Raw genomic sequence first — 25,862 nt, forward strand, 5'->3', positions numbered from 1 at the left:
GACGTCTTGGGGTTATACCCTAAAGATGGCGTAGGTGTGCCACTGGATTGGAACTGCGCAGGGCCCGGAGCATTAAGATTGAACAACTATTTATGGAACTTTAAAAGTGTCAATGTTGGAAATGAATACACATTTACACCAGAAGGTCAATGTAGAATGTGGTACTTTAAAGCAAAAATTGTTCCTACAAAAAACTAAATAATTTCTTTCTGTGGTAAGTTTATTAGGTAAATGTTGAAAACTTTTGAAATGTATAAATATATCGGATGTGAGATGATATTATCACCCTCCCGCCGCCATCCACTAATATGCTGGTTAGCATATTTACACTTGTTATGTTTGAATATTATTCAAATGTGGCATGCATGCTTCTTCACAATTTCTTTTCGTATATTTTATTCAATAGAAATGAATGTGAGATCACAATATGTCGACTACAGTATTCATTGATGAAACTAAAACCTATATCTAAGTACTTTATCTAAAACATGCAATAGTTTTAGTCTTTTTTTGTCGTTATCTAATAAATATCATCTTTTCTATTATTTCAGATGGAAATACAAGCCCTGATTAATGAACGAAAAAACCTTACGATATTCGACCGCCCACGGACTGTGCATTATATTTATTTTGAATTTAGTATTTATTAGTTGCATTTAATGTCAGCTTAAATTAAAATTCATTTCAACCAGCTATGTATATTAAAATTAGTTGCTTAATTTAATAAAAATCTTCATGCATCTTCGGGTTGTATAAAACAAATCCTTAAAAAACATAACAGTAACACTAGCAGTTGTCCCTGTGTGGATTGCTGTGCATCGTTCAGTATTCTCTAACAGCGGCATTGATTTGGCATTGAGTCAATGGAATGTTGTAATTATCGAGTTGTTCTACCTGGATTGCATACTAATCCATCACAGAGATATAGGCGTTTTAAAAAGTCATAACACATTCGTACACATTATTTTAGTTTTCAAGTAGTTCAGTAGCTTGGATTTATCTTATTCTTGAAACGATATGGGCCATCCTTTGTTTGTGGTGAAAACTCCATTGCTACAAATTAAAGTCTTCAGTTTTACAAAAAAATTCTAAAGTAATTAAAACCAAGGGAAATACGTAATTATCTGCCTTTTATTTAGATCCGTGGAACTCCGGGTATTTTTAAAAATTGTTTTGGGAACATTTCATATCCGAAAGCTTTAAAGTCAAACTCATAGACAGTTGTTAGACCTTTAAAAATTCGGAAGGGTATTTCCTGGAAAGCGTGGGTAGTTAATTTGTTATGTTGGTTCTTCCACAGGTATCTAGAACTTCTGTAACGATCATAAATATTGACCACGATTTCTCTGAAAATATTGACGTCAAAAGTTCTCTCTGTTATATGCTGTAGAGCCGATTCTGATTGTAAAGGGAGATAACCTCGCACTTGAAAGCTGGTCCACAATCTCAGAGCCAATCCCGCTCTAGAAATACAGTTGCTAATGGTACCCTGGTTATACAAGTGAAAATAATGACGGATTATGTTCTTCATTTCACCAATTTCATAGTTCTCGCTTTCATATGATTTTAGTAATATAGATAAATCGAACTTTTGAAGTATATGCTTTGCATCAACATCAAAATATTCAACTTTTCCTATAAAATCTGGTTTATACTTGCAGGGATTGCACAGGTATTGAACCGGCCTCCAAATTTTCTTCATATTTGCTGGGCTTTTCGCCTCGCGTAGCACGTGATCCAAAAATTCTTCAAATGTTACGTCATTTCCACACAGAAGACTTTCCTGTTTGGGAGATTTTCGAAATGACACAATTTTACGCCCAACCTCGTTCCATAAGTCTGGTAAAAACATATGTTCTATGTAAGCAATCCATAGTCTTGTGTAGGGGTTTCTTGTAAACAAAATCTTGTTTGTTGCATCAACGACAATTTCATCTGACTCTTTCTCCATGTGGTATAATTTTAAATTCTGTCGTAGCAGGTTCTGAGAAAGCAAACTGTTTAGTTTCGTCAAATCTCTTGTGTCTATTTCCTCCTTGGATTCATCGTTGAGGTACCTGGAATACAAGGGCATGGCCCAAATAAAATATTTGATCAATATTTGTCTAAGTGTGAAGTGATCCAGCTAATTTCGTAACACCAAATTTTTGTTGATGTAGCATTGTCTATTTTTAAAAGCAACTAATTTGATGTAAAATAGATTTAATGACAAGGTATATTTCCTTGATAGTCAATAACCTACATACATAACTAATGACTGGAAAATATTTCCTTTGCTAAAACATTATATCCTGCAAGCTATGTATGGGAACCCTTTCCAATTTCAAATCTAACACTGCCATCATTGTGAGTACCGTTGCCATTGAAATGAAATGAAATGGGTTAAAGTCTGTGTCTATGGCCTGCTCTTGGATTGAATTCCAACTGTCGAAGGTTCTTTTACGTGCATGCCAATTTTTCGTCACTTAGTGAGACGTTTATAACAAGAACATGATCAATGAAATTTATTTTTAATAAAATCGTATTCCATATCATCATAGATTCTGCTAGTTATGGAAAAGTCAAGAATTGACCTACTACAAGTAAACCACCAAATAAAATACATTACCCGTCAACTGAGATTTTGAACGATTGTATCTTAGAGAGTGCTTGATAATTTTACACATTATCTGAATTGAACATCCTATCTGAATGTGAAAAGTCACATGGAATCGAATATGCCAATCAAAGACTCTTATCTATATAGACTCACCGAAATGTTCGGATCCAGAATTCCGACTCTGCTGTAGGTACAATACAATAAGACATTTTCTTGGCTGAAGAAACAAGGATATTACCAGTACTTCCCAGGGTATTATTCTTACATACAGCATCAACATATTGATGTCTTTTTATCTGATCTCTATCTCTAGGTCCTGGTTTCGCATGGTTAATCTTGATAATCTGAAAATAGAAATACAGATTAAATATTGTCTAAATAGTCATTAAGAACGACGAATTCAATGGTGACAGTTTTACCACACCATTGGTTATAACAAAGAAGATAAACGCCATAAACACACACTGGATATTACATTTAATAAAAGTAAAATTTGGGGATTTTTTTTTGCAAGATGAAACGACGATGCTTACTACATATTCCCATGTTGGTTAAAAAAAAAATCGCCCTTCAATTTGAAACAGTACTTGCCTTCTTGATGCTATCCACACTATAAATACTGGTTGGTGAAACTGAAATAAAAACAAATTTCCTTCCTATTCACAGCCTCTCTATAGATTTATAATGCACCCGTTGGGGACATTTTGTTTCTTAACAAATTTAAACGAGTAGATATTATCCTATAATCAGAAAGGCATTCAATTTCAAAAATGTTATTAAATTTGTTTCATTATACCTTCTACTTTACAAATATTGGGAGAGATCGTTGTAGACTGTTCTCTCAGTTCCTCTATCCTTTTAGTTAACCCCGTTTTGATAATCTTGAGCTAAACCTGTTGGTGATTGGGATGTTTTTTTAAAACAATATTTGTATTCATTAAATCTGAATTTGTATTGGGGAACAGGCTATGCCTATGTGTGACTCCTCTCTCTGGTTTAGATACATGTACACATTATAAACATATACATACATACATAATTACATATAGAACATATAGGATACATAATAGATACTACAGAGACATAGATGTTTGTACAGTGTTCGGGGCTTGAAATAATTTAAGAGCTGTTTTATGGAGATTTAAATCTCTTTGATAAAAGAATAAATTGTTAGACTTCTTGGAAAATCAGTGCGTTTATCTCAAGACAAAATTTTATTGACCCATAAAACAGACAACTGATTGTTTTATGATTATGTTGAAGGTTATGGATTGTCTGTTTTCTTGCATCTGAATGTAAGGGACATACGGGTAAATAATGTTCGGGATCTTCAAATTTGTGACAACAGAGGCAAGCAGGGCTATCATCGACGTTTCTGAGGAATTTATGGCCTTGTAGATTTGAGCAGCATAATCTTAGTTTACAGTGGATTATTTGTAATTTTCTTTTCCCTAGATAGTAATATAGTGGTAAAATGGTATCTAATTTATTTAGTGAATTTACGCAATGAAAAGGGAATCCTCGGGACTATTTACTACAGAATTTGTAGCAGAACATCGACGCCTTTTTATAGATTTTTACGTATAACCCCGGTAAATATCTATTTAAACATTGCTCTTTTAGTGTAGCAGTGTTGGCACTAAACCAAACCGGGCACAGAGCCACATCGCGACATTCGTGTTCCGCGGGACTTTTCCTGTTAAAGGAGTCGTTAATTTTGTGTGGAGGACAGTTCGAAACCGTTAGACCTGTACAACTATCTCAAGCTGCGTTGTAATTTTCTCAGAAACACGTACATTTAATATCCAAATAGGGATGGTAAAATAGTTCGCAAATTCAACAGTTCGCTTACAACAGGTTACGTCCGACTTCACAAGAAAGAAAGAAATCGTAGAAAAGTACCACACTAAAGCCTGGGTTGTCTCGGTTAATTGCAAGAATTACGTGACTACTAGACCTATATCACAGAAAACGCACACGACCTGATGAAGACAACAGCTAGAATTTAACCTTCGTTAAGAAGAATATTTAGCGACCCCCTTTGAGAGGCACACCATTTAGCTTTTCCTGCCTTTAATTTATATCCGTCAGTACACTTTTATCAATGGATACACTTCACCTAAACGTAAAACTCACGCTTTAAAATGATGAACAGCACCAGTCCAACTATACAAAGCAAAGGCAGGCCTATCTTCACGGTCTGATCAAACATCTTAGCTGTCTTGATCTTAAACAACCTGGAACTGAAGCAAAGAGACTCTATTCCATCACACTGGCACAAAACCAAGCAGTTCGATGGTCGATGGATAGACTTTAATCGGCGACTAGACATTGATATTTGAATAAAAGACTAGAGAAATAAAAATTCACACTTGTTTTTGGCGAGTCGATCATGCAAGTAATACACAAAGCATTGATCATTAATTTGCAACATTGACAGGTTGTTGAGATAAGGTAGAAACGGTTTGACAGGTGGGGAAGTTTAGCTAGGCACAGCTGCGGCCAAGATCGACCAACTATTCAATAAACCCAAATTCAATGTAAATAAAGTTATTATTCATTAATATGGTTCTATTTGTTACTTTATTTAAGATCTCAATATTATGTATTACTGCTCATAGTTTCGCCATATCGAGTAAATTAAAAGCCAATGAGATTTCAGACATCTGTTTAACACAACTAACTTTATTGAAGTAATTACAGATTTATTGCTGTTAAATTTCTAAGCAAATTTATCTTGTGTTGACAGAAACTATGATAACGGTATATTGTCCTTTAAATTGGACCTTAACCCTGGTTGTAAATTGACCTTTAAATAAGGATATGAACGCCCTTAAACTTTATACTAACAGTATTGTCCTTTAAATGGGCCCTTAATCATGGTTGTAAATTGACCTTTTTTAAAGGAACACTACCGGCCATTAAATGTCATTTAAATGTTAAGCATCTTTCTGACATAAATATTTGTTTGACTAGAGATATAGTATTATTACTACAGTATATTACTTTACTTCATAATTTCAATACACCGAACCAAAAATGAACAAAATACATTATCCTATTTAAAATGAAGCATGATATAATTGTAATTCATGCGCAACATAGAAAACAAATGATAATATACGATGACACAAGTGGATATATATATTCCCAAAGATGACAGACAACCTTAAATAGTTTTGACTAAATCATCTGTTGTTCGAGCACCGACTCGAAGGATTAATAATAGTAAAGATATGCGGGTGAGCTGCTATGGAGATACTGTTTACTCTCTTCAGCGGGTGTGTCAAACCCAATTTGATTCAGAGGCTAAAATTTTACATCAAGTGGGCCGGAGAAATACAAAAATATCAAGATAAAGCCAAACGTCATTGAACTTTATCGAATTCTGAAAACAAAGCCTGGGTAATTTTTTAGATTGGTTTCTAAATTGCCAAGATATAATTAATATTGAACACAACGTTCTCTTGTATTACATATCTATGACATACAGTACAGAAGTCAGAGTTTTACTGAAACTGGGAAACAATACTAACTGATCCACCACTAGTTTCTAAGAATTATCGACATGGCAGTTTGTTGAAATTTGTTCTACGGGCCACATTTAAACCCCTAGCGGACCAGATCTCTCCCGCTGGCCGCATGTTTGACATGTTCGATATAAAAGTATATGCCGGGACAAAATTTCCCTCAGTGCACACTGTATGGCGTATGCCCGTCTTCATTAACCCAGTTGGAGCAGAACAATAGGAGATAACCTTGCAGCATTTCTACCTAATGTTACACAACCCCAAATCGATATCGATTCCATAATCAATATTTGTTGGAATTAAGATTATAAACCTACCTGTACATTGATGACTGTTTCATAGATTCGATATTTTTGATGCTTGGTTAATTTAGGGTAGTGATCATAATCCATGTAGCCCTGAGTCATCTCATCACCAATTCCCAAAATATCAATACAGAGAGAAATAGCTCACCATTCCAGTCTATAAGTATAAAATAATACGATCTAATAGTAACCCTTGTTTTACACCAGATCACATATAAATATTACTAAACTTAGCGTTATCACAATTATCTCCAGCTAAATTTAGCAGTATAGCTGCACCGAGTTATATGCATAATGGACCAAGCTCTATCCTTCCAATTGGTTTAGAATATCTAAATTCATACAAGTTCGTGAACTATGAATCTAAAATAACATTAGAAATTGAAATTTCCCTGGTAACTGTTCATATATCTAATTGTACTATCTATGTGAAAAATTAATTTTTCTAGAATTTTATAATAAATATCCATTTTTCATACCAGAGTCCGCTTATTAAGTTGTACCCTCCGTGGAATAAAATCTCAGTGACAATAAAACTACAATATTAACTATTGTGCATGGTAAAGTTATGTAAATAAAGTTTTCTAACTGGATAATTTAATATCGACTGTTTTTATAATGTTTTGATAGTGTGTAGCATAAAATAATTCAATACACCAGCTGGTCAAAATTATTTAGTTTCAAAGCCAATATGCACGGATTGATATACCTATTGATACACTTTGAAATACATATACGTGTAATATTCTTCAGTTTTTTGTTAATATTAACTTCTATGAAGTTGTTATACATGTACAAAGAATTTAAAAATTTAAAATTCAGTCAATGTCCAAACAGTCTTCTCTTGGATTAGGGGGGTTGGGTGGCTGAATGGTTAGCGTGCGCGCGCTGTATCATAAAGTCTGTCATTGAGTCGACTGGCGTGGTTTCGAATCCCCGGTTATACGTGACAAGGAGTAGGGTCGCCTGTCTAACCTCGTGGGTTTTTTCCGGGTCCTCCGGTTTCCTCCCACTTCTAAAGACCCCTATGCGCAAGCGAATTATTGAAATAAAATTAAACCATATGTTAGTCCCGAAATGACCTAGTTTGTGTCGAGTGGACGTTAAACCCCATCTCTCTCTCTCTCTCTCTCTCTCTCTCTCTTGGATTAACTTCATCAGTCCGTTAGCTAACGGATTATGGAATTTAACGATTCGTCCGGTCATTTAAGAGTTGTAATTGTTCAAGAAAAGAAATGTTTCATCCTACTTTTCTAATATAATCTTAGCCCATATGCCAGAACAATCTGACCCGGATGTTCTATCCAACCTCAAATGCGTTTGGGTTAAAGAATTTGGTTTTAATGTTTTAGGCTGCTTATTTCAGATTGTTCACATACCTGAGCTGAGTATAAAATAAAAGGTCACGGACCGGCGGACGATTTACCCAATACTACCCAATACCACCCCTATATCACCACATACTACCCAATACTAGAACATAATGGTGCAAAATGGGCATACTACTTGATTTTTATTTCACAAATAGTGAGATATATCGTGGTAAATGTACGTCAAATGTGATTATCGATGTCTGACTGTTCCATTTGCCTCCCTACATCACCAAACTCAAAGCATCCCAATACTACCAAATACTGCCCAATATTATAAAATACAATCCTAATTAGCAGCACACCAGTACAATAATTGCAACGAATATTCGATAATTTACACAAAAATGAAATATTTACGCAGTTATCTGCCTTTAGAACCGATAACTAGATTTCAGAGTTTAAAATTAACAAAGATTTAAAAATGCATTAAAATAAATTCTAAAATAAATTCAGTTTATAAAATATACAGCTGAACATCCAGTTATCGTTTTTAATTAAATCCGGAAATATTCCAATTAACGATAACTGAACACCTTCAATTCTTTTCGAAAAATTGGAGAAAAACACGTGACTTTCATAATTTGCAAACATATTGTTGTAATGGATTCTGCCATCTTCCACACAACTCACGTCCACAGCAAAACAAAATACGACGGGACGATTTACCCAATATTACTTTCCGCTTTTTATCGTTTTCTTTGACCGGGTTTTTTGCAAATTATTGAATATTCGTTGCCGTAATTATACTATTGTGTTGCTATATGGCGATATTAGGCTGTTATTTGATAATATTGGGTAGCATATTTTGTAGTATTTGATAAGTATTTGGTAGTATTTGGTTATGAATTGCTCGTTTTGGGTGATATAGGGAGGCAAATGGAACAGCATTTGAAGTACATTTCCCGCGATATAAATCACTATTTTTGAATCATTATAGTATTGGGTAGTATGTGGTGTTATTGCGGTGGTATTGGGTAGCATCGGGTAAATCATCCCACCCGACACAGACTTCTTATTATCGATAGGGTGCGTCCTCTCATGGCCCAAATGCTTCACACCAAATTGAGAAAAAAGATAGCCACGCAAAGCGTTGAATATGCCCACACAGCAGCTTTATCTAAACTTCAGCTTTGTTTGAAATGTAGCCTCTAATCCGTTCACGAGGTTTTATGCTAAAGGGACATAACTCTAGAACGAAAGGTCGCGGGATGATTTCTGTTTAGGGTTCGTCCTCTCATGACCCAATGCTTCACACCAAATTTGGAAAAAATGTTAAAAACTATACCCTCTATAGTGTTCACGGCAATGGGGTGTGGGTAAACCGGAAAGAAAGGTCCCGGAATGCTGATTATCGATAGCGTTTGCCCCTAACATGTTCCAAATTCATCACCCTACAAAGCCTACTTAGTTACACATTTCGTGTAAAAGGCAGGGGCTATAACGTAAGAAGTTGCGGTCCGATGCGCACCAAATCGAACTCATCCAAGATCTTTTGCTGCTTAACACATATTTTAATGTTCATCTAGAGGGTCACAAACATGGGATATGAAATACATGTTTTGCCACCATTTGGGTAAACGGAGCAATTTTACCGGGGGGGGGGGGTATGACCCGCTTTCCATGAAAATCGAACTCATAATATGTGATTGTTGTATAATAAACATGTATGGGTACGTTAAGAATTACGACCTACATCAGAGAGTGTATTAGATATGTAGGCGACTTACGGAGAATCAGGGGAAATAATCCAAGAAGTTACGATTCGATGTGTGCCAAAATAGAACCCATCCGAGGTCTTTGGGATATAAACACATTTTAAAGTAACGGTGCCTTACTTGCATTTTGTCGGAAAAAAATTAAAAAAAACACAGCTTAATCCGTGTAATATGTACTCAGATTTATTATTTAACATTTAATTAAGAAAAACTCAAAATCTTTCGGCATGGATTCAATCGGCTTTAAAAATAAAACTATTGCTCAGATTTCCAGAACATGTTTTAAAAGATGGCGGCGGTCGTGTTATAATGTCAACTTGGGGAAATGAGGACCTGTTTTGTCGACAGATTCTATCAAGAAAAAGAAGAGAAAACAAAGAAAATAGGAGTAAAGTGTGCCATTTAGTTAAGGGGCGGCATACATCGATGAAATTTCGCTTCATTATATCTTTGTAAATACTGAACGGAATTGAATTGTTAATTATGGACTGATATTTCTATTCCAAATTCAATGTTTTACAATATTGCAGTTTGCAAAGAATTGCTATACCGTTCAAATCACAAACAGGGACTTTAGTTTCATCACAATGGAATAAAATGGTGACCTGGCATAATCATTGGTGATTTCTTGTATTTGCCAAATAAAAACGTACATTCTACGTAGGGTCAAAGTGCGGAGATTAGTCGAGGAAACTGCTGTCTCAAAAAATTTATTATTATCTCTCAACAGGTCTCTATCCCACAATGAAAGCGTAATAAACAAATCCACATGAATATTGAATTCATTACGCCTATTAACCGGATTCCAACGACGATTTTGTATGTATGTTCAGGGTGGGTAAGGGGGGCGCGGGGTGCATGGGTTTGGAGAGAAGTATTGGGGTGTATGTAGCCATATAATACTCAAAGCTCTGTGTCAGGTGACCTTATCTACCGAACTAGGTCAAGATTGATTACGCCATTCGAATCTTTATAATGTCTGGGAAAATAATATGACATGATTCTATTTGTCTGCTAATTTCAAACACTTGCATCCATCAATAACCATTATTAACTACACAAATCGAAATAGTTGTGCGTTTTGTCATGTCTTAAATTCCAGATCACTCGCACTGTGTGTGAAGACACATACTGCCTGAAAATTATAGGGCCTATCTACGTCGCGTTAGTACTCTTATCTTGATGTATTTCAATATTTATCACTTACTACTTAATGTGGACCACTCATACACCCCGAATTCTTCATTATAACGGTTCAATGGGATTCATTTTGGTAAGTTACTCAGTCAATTTCGTTTACAATTCTCCGCTTATTGTTTTGATCAGCTGAATTGTACTCAAATCTGAATTAGTTAAAATAACAATATTTCATATTGGCTTATTTTGCCCATTTCAGTCCTCTGTCTGCCAACGAGACCACTACAGAAAAAATATTTTACCTTTCAGATAATCGTTTTCATCTTAATTTCATCTTGTAGAGGTAAGATTCAACATGATCATTTTAAAATCTATTTTCATGGGAAAAACAACAGCGAAATCAATGGACAAACTTTGCACGGCTTACAGTGTCGTTCACTAAATAGGACACACCGGCCAACACCAACGAGAAATATCCCACCCCATTTTCACTTTGTTCATGCATTCATTATGTTATTCCTCAAATAAAATAATAATTTATACTCAAATAGAAAGTAACAGAACTAAATATAAAATTCATAGCTACAGTAATTGTTGTTTTTTTTTCTATATCCCAGATAAAAACAACAGTCCCCTCTTGTAGAGTTGTAGAATCAAAAACTTCGTTCTAGGGAAGTAGATTGATTTGGCATTAATAGCTATACAGGTGATATTGAACATTAAAGGATACTTCGTTCTTGCAAGGAAAATAAAACAATCAATTTTAAAGTAATGTACTAAACCAGGGGCGTCAAACCCATTTCGATTCAGGGGCCACATGAATTAAATTTTTACTTCAAGTGGGCCGGAGATCTACACAAAAATTCGAAAACACAAAGCCAAACGTCCTTAAACTTTATTGAATTCTAAAAACAAAGACAAACGTCCTTGATACAGGTAATTGTTTTAGACTGGTTTCCAAATTGCCAAGATAATATTATATACACCTTAGATAGCATGATATACAGTACATAAGTTAGAGTTTACTGAAACCAGAAAACAATAATAACTGATTTCCACCGCTAGTTTCTAAGAATTATCGACACGTAAATTTGTTGAAATTTGTTCCACTGCACGGGCAACATTTAAACCTTGGCGGACAGGATCTGGCCCGCGGGCCGTATGTTTGACACCCCTGTACTAAACGGTCCGTTAACAAGACACCATAATAAAGAACATTTTTCTTAACATTACTGGTTATCTCTATATATATATTTTTTTATCAGCACAAAATGTGCGTTTGGTAGGCGGTTTTGGATCTTCAGTAGGACGTTTAGAAATCTATCACGATCGTGTCTGGGGGAATGTCTGTGACGATGGATTTGATAAAAATGCTGCGCAGGTGGTTTGCCAACAATTAAAATTGTTTAATTCTTCAAGGTAAGAAACAAATTGGATAATTCCAACCAAACCGTTTCCCAATTTTACTACAATATACATTTATGTTTGGTACTATGATATTGTATTATGCTGATCACTAAACAAAGACACACTTTCTGCAATCAAACCTCAACCATAAAAGGCTTTGCAAAAATATTGCGACAGTATTCAGTAAACTAGTAGGCCAGACTTGATGCAGGAAAAGTTAGCAAATAAGTAAATCTGTTTGGCATATTTCTGTATCCATCCCCTTAATCTGTACGATATTTACGATGGGAAAACCAAGTCGTCCAAAGCGTGCTTCATATCGTGTCGTTTAGTCAAGTGTTGATCCCATGCATTACAACGAAACCTCTTTGGTTTTCTACGGTTTGTTGTTGTTGCTTGAGGTTTTAAGTCCGTTTCCACCCAGGGTGATATTGCAGACAAGTGGAGAACCCACATAATAGGCTTGGTCCAGCATGTTTTCTACGGGTTCCTCCAAGCACTAAATTATCTTTCATGGAATTCGCTATGTGTTATTACTGCGTTTACGCGTCAAATTTCTAGTGGGTGAGCTTTGCCCGGAGAGCAACGTCACCGCAAATTATTTTTCGAAGTCAGACTATGAGTGATATTTTATATTCAATATGAATGTGTACACCAGACCCTGGTTTTCCATCTCAACAACTACATATCAGCCTCCTGGCAAATGAGTACACGATTTGAAATATTGAACGATTCTTCTAAGTGCACGACGGTTTTTAACCAGATTATTCTGTTTGTGTTCCCAGTTCACATCATAGTACGTATTCACATTACAGACCTGATGAAACTGATATCTATGTCAATGGCAATAATTCATGGATTACAACGACTCGATCTTATTGGATGAGTGGTATTAATTGTCAAGGAAACGAAACCCAACTGGAAGAATGTGGAAATGTGACATGGGCTCAAAACATATGTAATATAAGTAACATAGTAGGGGTGAGATGTGGTAAGTATTGCAATTTATAGTTACATGTATGGACACAGTTTCTAATTCGCGAAATTTGCCTTTTAATTGTGGATTCTATGCTAATAAACTCATTCTATCTTTAGAACAAACAATACGTTTAGTAGGAGACAGAGGACCTACAGATGGGCGTTTAGAAGTCCTTCATGATGGTATCTGGAAGAATGTTTGCGATGATGGTTTCCATAAACGTTCTGGACAAGTTGTTTGTAGACAATTAGGATTCCTCGACCCCGATCAGTATGTTACATTTCTCAAAGCTAATGTTAACATATTTAAACCGTGTGCGGACAAAAACAGAAGTCCTGTTCTCTTTTTTTTTTACAGAATCAGTATCAAAGTATAGTTATTTTAATCTTTAAACTTATTCCCATTTCACGTACAATAAAACAGTTAGATGTCAAATACAGCGTATTAAATTTATTTTATATTTTATGACTAACATTATTATAAAACATATTTTTATGTACTTGTACTAGTCTTGAGGAAGTTGAAATCTATGTTACGAGGAATAATTCATGGATTGAGAATGGTAATTCGTATTGGTTAGATAATACTAACTGTGAGGGATATGAAGATATTCTGGAAGATTGTACCCATCTTGCTTGGGGTGAAAACAACTGTAAAAGTAATGAAGTAGTCGGGGTGCGCTGTGGTAAGAAACAAATATAGGACATATATACTGGTAGCCACTGCCACCTACTTAAAGCCCATAGATGTAGTATAAGATATATTGACCAAATCTTAGTTAGATTTGGTCAATATATCTTATACTACATCTCATAGTCGGAAGGCTTCATTTTGTTTGCAGGACAAACTGTGCGATTAATAGGACACCAAGGTCCAGGAGATGGGCGTTTAGAAATTCGCCATAATGGAATTTGGAAGAATGTGTGTGGTGATGGATTTGATAAAAAGGTGGGGCAGGTAGTTTGTCGACAGTTGGGATTTCTAGATCCAGATAGGTAGGAACAGAAAATTAAGTATGATTTATCACCTCTTTAACCGAGATGCGGATATTCAGATGGCGTCGAGGAATTAGTGTCTTTGTTCTCCCAAGAATCGGTTATTTAATTTTCTAGAAAACTTATTAAGAAACAATATAAAGATAAATTCAGGTCATATAATAGCGGCCGGGGAGGGGATAATTATTTTCTGTTGGAGAAATTACTAAAAAATGATATAATTATTAGTTCATATGCTATAGACTAGATGAAGTTGATATTTATGTTAATGGCAATAATTCATGGATTATCAACAATGGTTCTTATTGGTTGGATGACGTGGATTGTAAAGGAGATGAAACCAGACTGCAGGACTGCAACAATTTGTGGTTTGGGGATGCTACATGTAGTAGTGCTGATGTAGTTGGTGTGAAATGTGGTGAGTGTGATAGATTTTGGGCTTCGAAAACTCGTCATTTAATGAAGGTGCCATCCAACCCTGCATCCGTATTTTGTAACCTTTTTTTCAAATTTTGTTTTCAGAACAAACCGTGCGATTAACAGCTGGACAAACTCCTGCAGAGGGACGTGTTGAAGTTTTACATAATGGAACCTGGAAAAACGTCTGTGATCATAAGTTTAATAAAAAGGCTAGACAAGTAATCTGTCGACAGCTTGGATTCTTCGACCCTAACAAGTAATGACACTTTTCTAATCCATGCTTATTATAAATTACTTACCACGTCATTATAAATTACAGTCTTTTTATAATCTTGTCAATATTTAACTTATACTTACACATTAAAAAAAGCCCCGGATCTATTCACTTGATTCTCTTGTAATTTGTCTTGCCACGTCTGCATATTTAGTGCTTTGTTGCACTTAGTGCTAAAACTTTGTAGAGAGGGTGGGGGGGTCACGCGTAGATTATAAGGTCTATCATGCATGCGAAGCCGAAAGTTCTATCCTATGTTTACACACGTCATAGAATCTCGCACAAACACGTACCTCTACTTAAGACTAGCTTGGGGTAATTTCAGAATATGCACACCATTGTGCTCTCGTTTTTTTTTTTTTAGACCAGATGAAGTTGAAATCTATATAAGAGGTAACAGTTCATGGTTAGACATTATTGGAGATTATTGGTTAGATGACGTTGACTGTATAGGAAATGAAGCGAGGTTAGAATTTTGTCCGCATAGAACTTGGGGAGGAAATAATTGTCTGTACGAAGTAGCTGGGGTTAAGTGTGGTAAGTGTCTAAAAGTATTACAGGTTTGGTTTTATATCCGAAGCGAAGAATCACTAGGTCTGAGATAAGGGATAGCTTCATGACTTTCTATTTATTCAGTTATTATTTAAGATAAAATATTGTTTTCTGACTGTGACAGGAATATTATATGCCGATAGAGAAAAAAAAACGATTGCTTTATTGTGGCTCCTTTCAAGGGAGTCCACTCACACCCACCCACCAAGGTTAGACATGACTGAAGTATTTCAGATTTTCAATAGTAATAGTAATTAAATGAATATTTTTCAACACCCATTCGTGTTAATTTTGTAAAATGATATACCCAATTTCCGTTACTACTGGTATTTTCTCTGTTTGTATTAATCCTTACTGACATGTAGTTAAAACAGTGCGGCTTAGGGGAGATCAAGGATCTGCAGATGGGAGCTTGGAAGTTCTGCATGACGGCACGTGGAAGAGTGTCTGTGCGGATGGATTTGACAAAAAGGCTGGACAGGTTGTTTGTCGACAATTGGGATTCCTAAACATTAATAGGTACGTAGTTTGTACACTATGCATTAGTGGTATAAATACTTTGCAAGGAAAGCTATTGCTTATGACACTTATACCATACGGAAAAGTTAACAAGACATAATTGATCAAATGTTTTATTTTCTATGCCAAATTTATGAAAGCCGTGTTTGAAGTAAACTAATCTATCCAAAAGGAAAACAAGAATTTTCATACGGCTTCATAACAGTTCAACTGTCTTGTCATTGTCATTTTAGAACGGACGAAGTTAATATATATGGTGGAAAAAATTCAAGACTTACTTCTCAACATTCGTTTTGGTTGAATGACATTGTTTGTGGGGGAAATGAAACTAGGTTGGAGGATTGTGGACATTCAACTTGGGGACAGAGCAATTGTAGCAGTGCTGGAGAAGTTGGAGTTAAGTGTGGTAAGTAAAGATGATTTATTTGATTGTGAAATAATAGGTTGTGGTAGTGATTGTCTGACTTTTATATCATAGACATTAACAAAATACTAGAGTAGATACGATAAAATAGCTACTACGTGGTGGATGTCTCCACCTAGGTCCAAAACACTAGCTTGGGCATTACTAAACATTTCTCCCCACTCAAACTTTCCCACAGAACATTGCACAATATGATGTTTCGTTTTTTTTGTTCTTCAGAACAATCAGTGCGTTTAATAGGAAACAATGGTAATTCAGATGGTCGTTTAGAGGTTCTTCATGATGGTATTTGGAAAAACGTATGTGGTGACAAATTCGATAAATTGGATGCACGGGTTGTTTGTCGACAGTTAGGATTTCTCGACCCTCAAAGGTAGTAAAAATTTCATTATTCTGTATAAATTAAGAGTCGGTATGACATTTTGCCCGTGATGGTCTCCTTTGTGAAATTAACACTAAGTTCCACCTGAAATCTAATTGCCACTTTTCATTTCTTGCTGATCAGTTGTCTACATATCTATCGATCTCACGTAAATGTCAAGACATTAAAGCCAATTGCCACTTTTCATTTCTTGCTGATCAGTTGTCTACATATCAATCGATCTCACGTAAATAGATGTTTGAAATATACACACTCCCGCTTATTACAGACTTGATTCAGTTGATATTTATGTTACTGGTAATAATTCATGGATTATAAACAATGGTGATTACTGGTTAGACGAATTGGGTTGTCAAGGATATGAAAGTTGGATTGAAGACTGTAGTCAACCTGTGTGGGGACAAACTAACTGTACTAGTGATGGTGTAGTGGGAGTCAAGTGTGGTAAGTGTCACGAAAAACACTTTTTAAAGTTACAGGATTTTGAATATTTGGCCGGTCCTACCTAACTCGGCCGTACCCGTGTTAGATTGCTGATAATCAACTTGTCTTGTATTTATGTTTTTGTTTGTTTTGCCTTCAGAACAAACTGTTCGTTTAATTGGAGAACCGGGACGGGCAGGTGGTCGATTGGAAGTTCGCCATGATGGTATCTGGAAGAATGTATGTGATGATAACTTTGATAAAAATGCTGCACAAGTTGTTTGTCGACAGCTAGGATTACTGAATACTTATAGGTAGAAATATTATATGATTTAGGCTGCAATTTGATGATTTTTATTCTCTGCTGGTTTATCAATTCAACATTCAAACTTGGACGCAAGCGGGAGCACACGGACGTTGTACAGTACAATTTTTTTGAAGAAGTTAAGATCATTATTTCACCGTAACTGACGTACAGTAGCTAGTGTAATGTTCGTTTGATGTGCTTCAAATGTAAACATCCGCCTTCTGACCTTACAAAAAGCAGACTATAAATCCCACATAAACCCCGAGACGTTTGTAGTAACATATATATATGTGGAGATTTTCACCACAAGAGATTTGACATAGAAAAACGAGACAGAAGCTTGACTGAGTAAATCTCATTAAAATTTAGAGTCTGTGGAATGTAATTTTGATAAGTATAAGTATTTTTGGTCTGTGGTGGTTTGTTTTTACCACAAAAGTTTTACAAGATATTACTACATTCCACAAGAATTTCAAAAGAGTGTTTTATTAAGGGTGGGGTGAAAGCTTTGCTGTAAAAAGGTGTGTGCCACCGATTTGAGTTATCACGGAAAAGTTCTTTAAGACCCTATTTAAAAACTGTTGACAACTTCCCGACAAAATTATTTTATAGTTAGTTACCAACATTGTCCCAATAAATTTGAGAACTGCGTAGTTTGTTCGAATCAATGAAGAACAGCTTTTATTTTATTATGAGAGCGAGTGGTCGATTTCATTCAAACTGTTTACTCTACGTTTAATTTGGACAACTTTAGTGTTTACATAAATCATTTAGAACACTAAGCTAGTGATAAAACTGTCAGTGATAGGGATACAGTTGGAAAACCAGTCAAATGTTATGAATTTCGCTACCTTTTAACATTGACGTGATAATACCCGCTTCTTTGCTTTCCAAAGGATTTCAAGAAGAAAATTTTGATCCTGTTAGTTTAGAACGCTCATAGGTTTCCCTACTGTCTCTTTAACATCTCATATTAGAGGTCTTCTCCACTTTGAAAGATTTTAAAAAATTATTCGGAGATGTATGACAATAGAGTGGTGTTCACAAGAGATATTCAATTTAAAAAGAAAGTCAACTTCAAGAATAAATGATGAAGAAAAAGGAGAACTGTTGATCATCAAGTGGTTGTGACTGATTCTAATAATACGGGTAATAGTGACCTGGACGATGAATTAGATATAGGAAACAGTACAGGGAAGATGATCAGCGAAGATACAAATCAAACATTTAAATTTTTCTTTGATTCGGATAATGAATCAGAGCTGCGTTTTGGGGGTTTCCTCCAGTTGATCAGTCATAAATTGAGTGAATGTTTTTATATGCCCACATTTTCATGTGGACGTATATTGTCGTCGCCCCTGTTTGTCCGTCCGTCCGTCCGTCCACAATTGGTTTGTGGACACTCTACAGGTCACAATTTTTATACGCCCACATTTTCATGTGGACGTATATTGTCGTCGCCCCTGTACGTCCGTCCACAATTGTTTGTGAACAGTCTACGGGGCACAATTTTTATCCGATTTCAATGAAACATGAAATATAGGTTTATCAGCCTATGATCTCGGTTCCTTTCGATATTGGCATGTATCGGACTGTAACGTCATGGATTATGGCCCCTGATTGTACGAAAAATCACGTTTTTAGCTTGTGAACACTGTAGAGGTCAGAATTTTTATCCAATTTGGTTTTAACTTGAAATGTATGCTTATAACCCAAAGATCTCGGTTCCTTTCGATTTTCTCGCATATCGGAACGTAACTTGCTGAATTATGGCCCCTGATTGTACGAAAAATCGGGTTTTTAGCTTGTGGACCCTATAGAGGTCATAATTTTTATCCGATTTAAAAAACCGTATTATATTATATCACCGTTAAAACATAAGGGTGGCTGAGTTCGAATTTCTAAAAAATCGGCCCAAAACTGACAGACAAAATGCCCGCCGTTCGTTCTCAAATAGCGTAAAAATATGGTATATCAAGGTTGTTGACCCTATAGAGGTCACAATTTTTATCCGATTTTGTTGAAACTTGAAATGTAAGTTTATAACCCTATTATCCCGGTTCCTTTCGCGCGATAACTTCCTGAATTATGGCCCCTGATTGTACGTAAAATCGTGTTTTTAGCTTGTGGATCCTATATAGGTCATAATTTTTACCCGATTTAAAAAAAACGTATTATTATATCACCGTTAAACCCTAAGGACGGCTGCGTTCGAATTTCACGGCCCAAAACTGACAGACAAAATGGCCGCCCCTCGTACTCAAATAGTGTAAAAATATGGTATATTAATGTTGTGGACCCTCTAGAGGTCACAATTTTCTTTTGATTTTTATGAAACTTGAAATGTAAGTTAATAACCCAAAGATCTTGGTTCCTTTCGATATTCGGCATATCGGATAGTAACTTACTGAATTATGGGCCTTGATTGTACGAAAAATCGCGTTTTTAGCTTGTGGTCCTTGTAGAGGTCACAATTTTTATCTGATTAAAAAAATGTGTAAATATATCACCATTACACACTAAGATCATGGATCCTTTTGATAATCGCGGATACCCGAACTTAACTTCCTGGATTATGGCCCTGATTGTTCGAAAAATGGCATTTTTAGCTTGCAGATTCTCTAGAGATCACAATTTTTTTCCGATTTTAAATACTTCACCATTCCACCATAATGAAGGATGAATTCGAATTTCGGAAATTTGAAATAAAACTGCCCAACAAAATGCCCGCTCTTTGTTCGAAAATTGTGTAAAAGTGTGCAATACGAAAGTTGTCAACCCTCTAGGGGTCACAATTTTTGTCCAATTCTGATGAAACTTTAAAGTAGCTAAGTCTCTAACTCAATATCATCCAAAATCTTCGACATTGAAAACACGAATTTTTGTCGGTTTAAATCAACATTAATGTTGTGATCTTACCGGGAAAAGATGACCTTCAGATATCCAATATTTAAGACAAAATAAACGTTTTACAATTGGTACACGAATCGTGTACCATAATACGTTTCGGCGCTATTTGTAATAAGGGACTCGAAAAACGAGGCTCTAGTCATATTCCACAAGTCATGTCAAACGGTGACGGTATATTCTTATCTGGAGAGCATGCCCAATAAATACTATCGGCGTAGACTACAATAACTAGACGCTAGAGATTGAAATTCGATTGAGAATACTGGCGTATTTCGCCGAACCTAATTGATTAAAAATTACAGTAAAAACAGAAACGATTAAATGTAAATCAAATTATATACATTCATATTACATTATTGTTTGCGTTGCAACCCACTTGTGTCAATTTTTAGGTCTCAAACATTAGCGACTTAGCTCCTTTAAATCATATCTTTATATCCCAAAAATCTCAGTCCCTTTTGATATTTTTGCGCATTCCAGACCATAACTTTCTGGATTATTGCCCCTGATTGTACTAAAAATCGTTTTTGTTTTTAGCTTGTTCTCTATCCATTTCTTGCAAAATGTGGGCGTATCCTGCCTGGCAGCCGCTGGTTTTTGTTAGCATCCCGATAATGACATCTTGACTTCAAAGAAATGTTAACCTGAATTACCCTTTAATCAAAAGTTCAATGTGTTAGGACAGAGAATTGAAAATAACCTTGAAATAATTAATAACATGATAGGTACCAGATGGCAAACAAGTAGCAGTCGACCCATAAACACATTCAAACTAAGGAAGAATATTACAAAGACAACAAACTATTACAAAGACAACACCACAGGCATATAAATTCAGTACATATTAGTAATAAACCAAACCATAAACATCTTTACATTAAATAAGTTAGTCAAGCACAACCTGTGTCATGTTGGGCACCAATTCTGGAATTATGTCCAGGTTTGCCAACATTTCTAATTTTCAACAACTTTGGTCTCGATAATACAATATGCTATTAATGTGCTTTGTGTCGTCAAAAAATCACAAAACCTTATAATACAACACAGTCGCAAATAATCACCATTTAGTAGGACCGGAAATATTTTTGCATAGACTATTAATGTATAAAATCTATGTTGACCCGTAGGTCTAGTGAACCAGTTTCTCCATTGAAAACGAAATACATATTAATTTCATTACAGACCTCAGGAGGTTGATATTTATTCGGTTGGTAATAATACATGGTTGGTAAATAATGGTTCCTATTGGTTGGATGAAGTCAATTGTCGGGGAAATGAAAACCGACTAGAAGATTGTAGACATGAAGGTTGGGGTGAGACTGATTGTTATGTAACTGAGGCAGTTGGGGTAAAGTGTGGTAGGTAGATAATGAGTTTATTTTGCTTAACGAGGGGAACTATTAATATTCCGTGAAATTCTAAGTGTTTTTTTTTTTTACAACAGAAAGTGCTTTTTTGGGAACTATTAGTATCCCAGCATAAAGAAACTGCTTGAGTTCAAAAAGCTTTTTGTGGATTCTTATTAATCTACACGCTTCCAACAACTGTTTAAATCCTTGTGGTGCTTATGGCCAAAAATATTTTTTTTCTTGAGCATTAGTAATTAAAAGTCTTAAATTATTTTGGCCATAAACAGTTATTCTGCTGGACAATATTAATTTATGGCTAATATCGAAAATTATGACGGTAATGTCTGTTGGACTTAAAAAGGGAAATGTAATTAGATGTTCGGCTGTTTCGAAAGTGTTAGATTCCTTACATAACAGTATATACTATAAGTTTATCTGAAATTGTCTGAAATATTTTTTAAAAAGATAAATCGAAGTTATTTCGTTTACACATTAATTGGTTAAGATGACAGGTCCCCATTTGTTAGTGTCCAATCAAATGTCGATTAAAATAAAAAGTATTTTTTGAAGCGAGAGTTTACCAGTTGAGCTGTGTCGGTTTTTAAAATTTGGATAAACTCATGTATTGTAATAGCAATATTGGGTATATGCAATCGTTTCGTATCTTTTAAGCCGATATTGAGATGAGGGTAAGATTGAATAATGAAAGTTTTATTAGAAATTTGGTGGAAATATATTATAATGGAGAATGGCATGGTGTTTGTGCTGACGATTATACTGAAGAATTTGGGATGGTTGTTTGTTATTATCTTGGATATAATGAAAGGTATGTTAAAAAAAAAAGAAAGGTTAGTTTGCTGACGTCGATTTTATTAGTAGAATGTTTTTTGCCTATATAGGCCTACATTTCGCTGTAAAGCGTTCCAAATGAAGTGCATAAGTGCTTCACGATAATTACGATATTCGTTATGACCTGGAGTTTTCAATGGTAAGTCATTAGTAGGCTTACATAAGTACAATACGAAAGAAAAAAAAATTAACAGGGTTACATTACCCGTTTAGATTTCTCGGCTCAAATATTTCATTGAGTGGCCTGACTATTTGATACAGTTTGTAAACTTTGCTAAGAGGTTACTTCTACACAGTAATAACCTGCAAAATTCTATCACTCACTGGAAAACATAAAACGGAAGTATTGTGGGAAGTTGCCGTTTATCCCTAACGCTCCCTGACGACTTTGATATTTGTTTGAAATACTACCGACGGTCGCCAGTTGTTTGTGGGAAGTTGCCGTTTATCCCTAACGCTCCCTGACGACTTTGATATTTGTTTGAAATACTACCGACGGTCGCCAGTTGTTTGGTACTAGAATATGGGGCTTAAGGCGTCTTCCACACATAATTAACAGGTTTTATTCACGGACATATATCAGGGATTCATCATTTAATAGGAAAACTAAATGATGCACTTACTGTTTTTTTTACAGTGTGTTTGCAGAAGAATTGTCTCCAAGGGTATCCAAAACACCCGGCTTACCTATTGTATTTAACTGTTCGGGTAACGAACAAAGACCTATTGAATGCCCTCAATATAACAGGTCAGAAACATGTCCTGTTGGTGAAAGATTGAGAATGAGATGCAGTGAGTTACTATTTTGTACTTCCTGTTTTAGTAACAAAGTTAATCCTGACAACACCCACATCGACAGGTTGTATTATATTTGGCCTACTTACATTTTTTAGACTGTCATTGCCAATCTCGATTCCAGAGATAACTTTACCCTTCGTTATCTCTGGTAAAACTCATCGGCCATTAATCAGCGTTAAATCGGTTCCTAAGCTTCGCCCCAGTGGCTACTGCATGATTGGCAGGATTTGTTAGAAAACGAATGCTGCCGATTTCTCGACAATTAGGCATCGGTTCGTTGCACGAGTTAAATATTAATGATACGTGGAACATTTTCCACACCAGTTCGTTGCATGAGTTAGATATTAATGATCATAGGAACATTTTCCGCATCTTGACATCACAAGTTTATTCGAAAACAGCCGATATGATGATTTACCGGGAACTATTAGTGGTTCGACTAAATACATTAAATTCCCGAAAATCGCGAGTTTGAGTCGCCATTTTGGATATTTATGAATGATATAGATATAACCGATATTATGTTCCAATGTCGACACAGCCAAATATGAAACAAATATTTGTATATGTGACCGTTAAGAGTTACCCCATGAAAATCGAAATAACACATCAGATTAAATCAATACTTTATGTTGGTCTAAATGAAAATGTCTTATGTCACAGATCTTTTATGTATAATATTTTTCATATTAGTGAATATGCCAATAGAAAACGTGGTGTCATTATCCTGTTCTGCAAATAGTTTTGAAGTTAAATTGGATTTAGTTGGATTACAACGTATGATTCCTGATTTTAAAGATCAAGATTTTACACTGGGAAATAATTGTACTGGTCGACGTGAAAGCAATACCACACTGGTATTCCGTCATAATTTTAACGTTTGTTCAACCAAGACGACAGAGGTAGGCATATTGGTTACCTTATTTAACTTAATTTCTTTACCACATAATAAGATTAGATCCATACAGATTAGATCCATAATCTACCGGGTTACTCAAGCAATTGGTGTAAAGCATCAATGCGACATTCCTTTTTTAACGTTTATAAGATGCTACTCAATATTTGTTTAATATAAAAAAAATGGTAAGTGGACTTACTTCGGGTATCAGAAGAAAAGGTCTCCTGAATGAAGGTAAATATTCTAATAGTTGAAATGTCCTTGATCGGGTTAAATATTATATCTTTGGAGTTGTGGGTCATAATCTCACAGTCCCGATATTTATTCCATTTTAAAATATTACAAGTTGTTACTTTTTCAGATTGATAATCAAACGTTGTTGTTTACGAACTATTTAGTGTATATTAATCGTTTTCCAAATATGTTTGGGGAACACTTCCGGTGGTCTGTAGATCTTGAATGCCGAGTGTCACGTGATAAGACGATTGAGGTCACCTTTAAACCAATTGATTCAAATCATCAGCATCACGTAACCAGCACTTCTCAGCTGACAGCAAACATCAATCTGTATGGCGATGCCCTTTACCAACACAGAATACAAAATATCGCCGCAGAATTAAAAACTGGCGACAATATTTATGTGCAAGTACAAGGCCCGGCTATAGCTGGGATAAGAATGGTAGTAGAGAATTGTTACGCCAAGCCCAGCCAAGATGCCGATAAAAGTCAATCTGTAATACTGATACGAGATGGGTAAGAACAACAATTTATCCCGATGACATAGCTGGTCATTGTTATAACGACGATTAAGCTCGACTGTTTTAAAGTCCAAAACACCCATTTTAAACCGCTTCACATTAAAGGTGTTAACATAATATGTTGAAACATTTTTAGTCCCTAAGCGATAGCTATCTTGTTGTTAGATTTGTTGTTCTTGTGAGGGTAGTGGTGGGGGGGGGGCACCAATTCATGAATAACCGACATGAAACTTGAAAAGTTTTTTCCTTGGCTAATTGCATATCGATTGTGGGACTTGTAATTTGATCTGAAGTAACAATTCCAAGATGGCTGCGATGACGTCATAGAGTTTCCGGTCCATAGTACGGCGGTACTTGTCCTTTTTAATGTAAACCACACAGCCCGGGCGTTGGGGTTTATTGCTTATTATTATGAACGAGTTATATATGTATTTATTTTACTAGGTGTGAAGTAGATGGAGGAACACATATAACAAAATACACGGACAGCGAGACGCACTTCTTTTTTATCGTAAATTTCGACAATGGTCAAAGAATTGTCGACGTTATGTGTGATGTCAGATCTTGTAGCACTTCCTCCACCGATACTTCATGTCATCAGCGTTGTCACGCAGGATAGATTTTTAAGATTCGAAACGAATTAATAAAATGCTATCCACTTTTTCGTACTTGTTTGACCTATATTAATTACCCCCTGTAATTATTGTATTTTACTGGGACATCCATCCCATTCCCCCCTTTCTGACTTTTAATTGGGATGCATATCATACGCCACACTGCGGGATCTAATATAATATATATTCAATAAAAATAATAATAAAACTTTGAAGTCTTGGCCCGGGTTTCTCATGATTTAGAGCAGAGATCCCAATTGAGTATTCACTGGAGTCTACTGATGAGCTGTGTTTTTCTTTTTTTAGTTTGAGTCATTCTGTGTCTATGACTAGTCTCTGTCTACG

General features: G+C 35.5%; 2 protein-coding genes and 1 long non-coding RNA gene across 4 annotated transcripts; 2 read left to right on the plus strand and 1 right to left on the minus strand.

Moving 5' to 3' along the window:
* Nucleotides 1-379: 379 nt before the first annotated feature.
* Nucleotides 380-7,049, minus strand: LOC126831660 (carbohydrate sulfotransferase 9). Of its 2 annotated transcripts, XM_050562273.2 has the most exons (6): nt 6,914-7,049; nt 6,447-6,591; nt 4,736-4,842; nt 3,191-3,231; nt 2,753-2,943; nt 380-2,057 (listed from the first exon to the last, which is right to left on the minus strand). In XM_050562273.2, the coding sequence occupies exons 2-6, from the start codon at nt 6,467-6,469 to the stop codon at nt 1,136-1,138; spliced, it is 1,284 nt and encodes a 427-aa protein (XP_050418230.1). In that variant the 5' UTR covers nt 6,470-6,591; nt 6,914-7,049; the 3' UTR covers nt 380-1,135. The 2 variants fall into 2 exon arrangements, with proteins under 2 accessions (XP_050418230.1, XP_050418229.1); XM_050562272.2 differs by lacking the exons at nt 6,447-6,591; nt 6,914-7,049 and having other exon boundaries at nt 4,736-5,007.
* A 4,946-nt stretch (nt 7,050-11,995) lies between these two features.
* On the plus strand, nt 11,996-13,057 carry LOC126832111 (uncharacterized). The gene is made up of 2 exons (XR_007684551.1): nt 11,996-12,078; nt 12,882-13,057. It is a non-coding gene; the product is annotated as an uncharacterized LOC126832111 (long non-coding RNA).
* Nucleotides 13,058-13,085: 28 nt separating this feature from the next.
* On the plus strand, nt 13,086-25,480 carry LOC126807726 (scavenger receptor cysteine-rich domain superfamily protein). The gene is made up of 16 exons (XM_056103292.1): nt 13,086-13,315; nt 13,555-13,730; nt 13,887-14,040; nt 14,283-14,458; nt 14,563-14,716; nt 15,099-15,271; nt 15,652-15,805; nt 16,039-16,211; nt 16,449-16,602; nt 16,880-17,055; nt 17,195-17,348; nt 21,434-21,609; nt 22,273-22,426; nt 23,087-23,241; nt 23,941-24,149; nt 24,507-25,480. The coding sequence occupies exons 1-16, from the start codon at nt 13,086-13,088 to the stop codon at nt 24,900-24,902; spliced, it is 2,964 nt and encodes a 987-aa protein (XP_055959267.1). The 3' UTR covers nt 24,903-25,480.
* Nucleotides 25,481-25,862: the final 382 nt, after the last annotated feature.

This window comes from Patella vulgata, chromosome 9 (genome assembly GCF_932274485.2).
Source record: "Patella vulgata chromosome 9, xgPatVulg1.2, whole genome shotgun sequence".
NCBI classification, from domain to species: Eukaryota; Metazoa; Mollusca; class Gastropoda; family Patellidae; genus Patella; species Patella vulgata.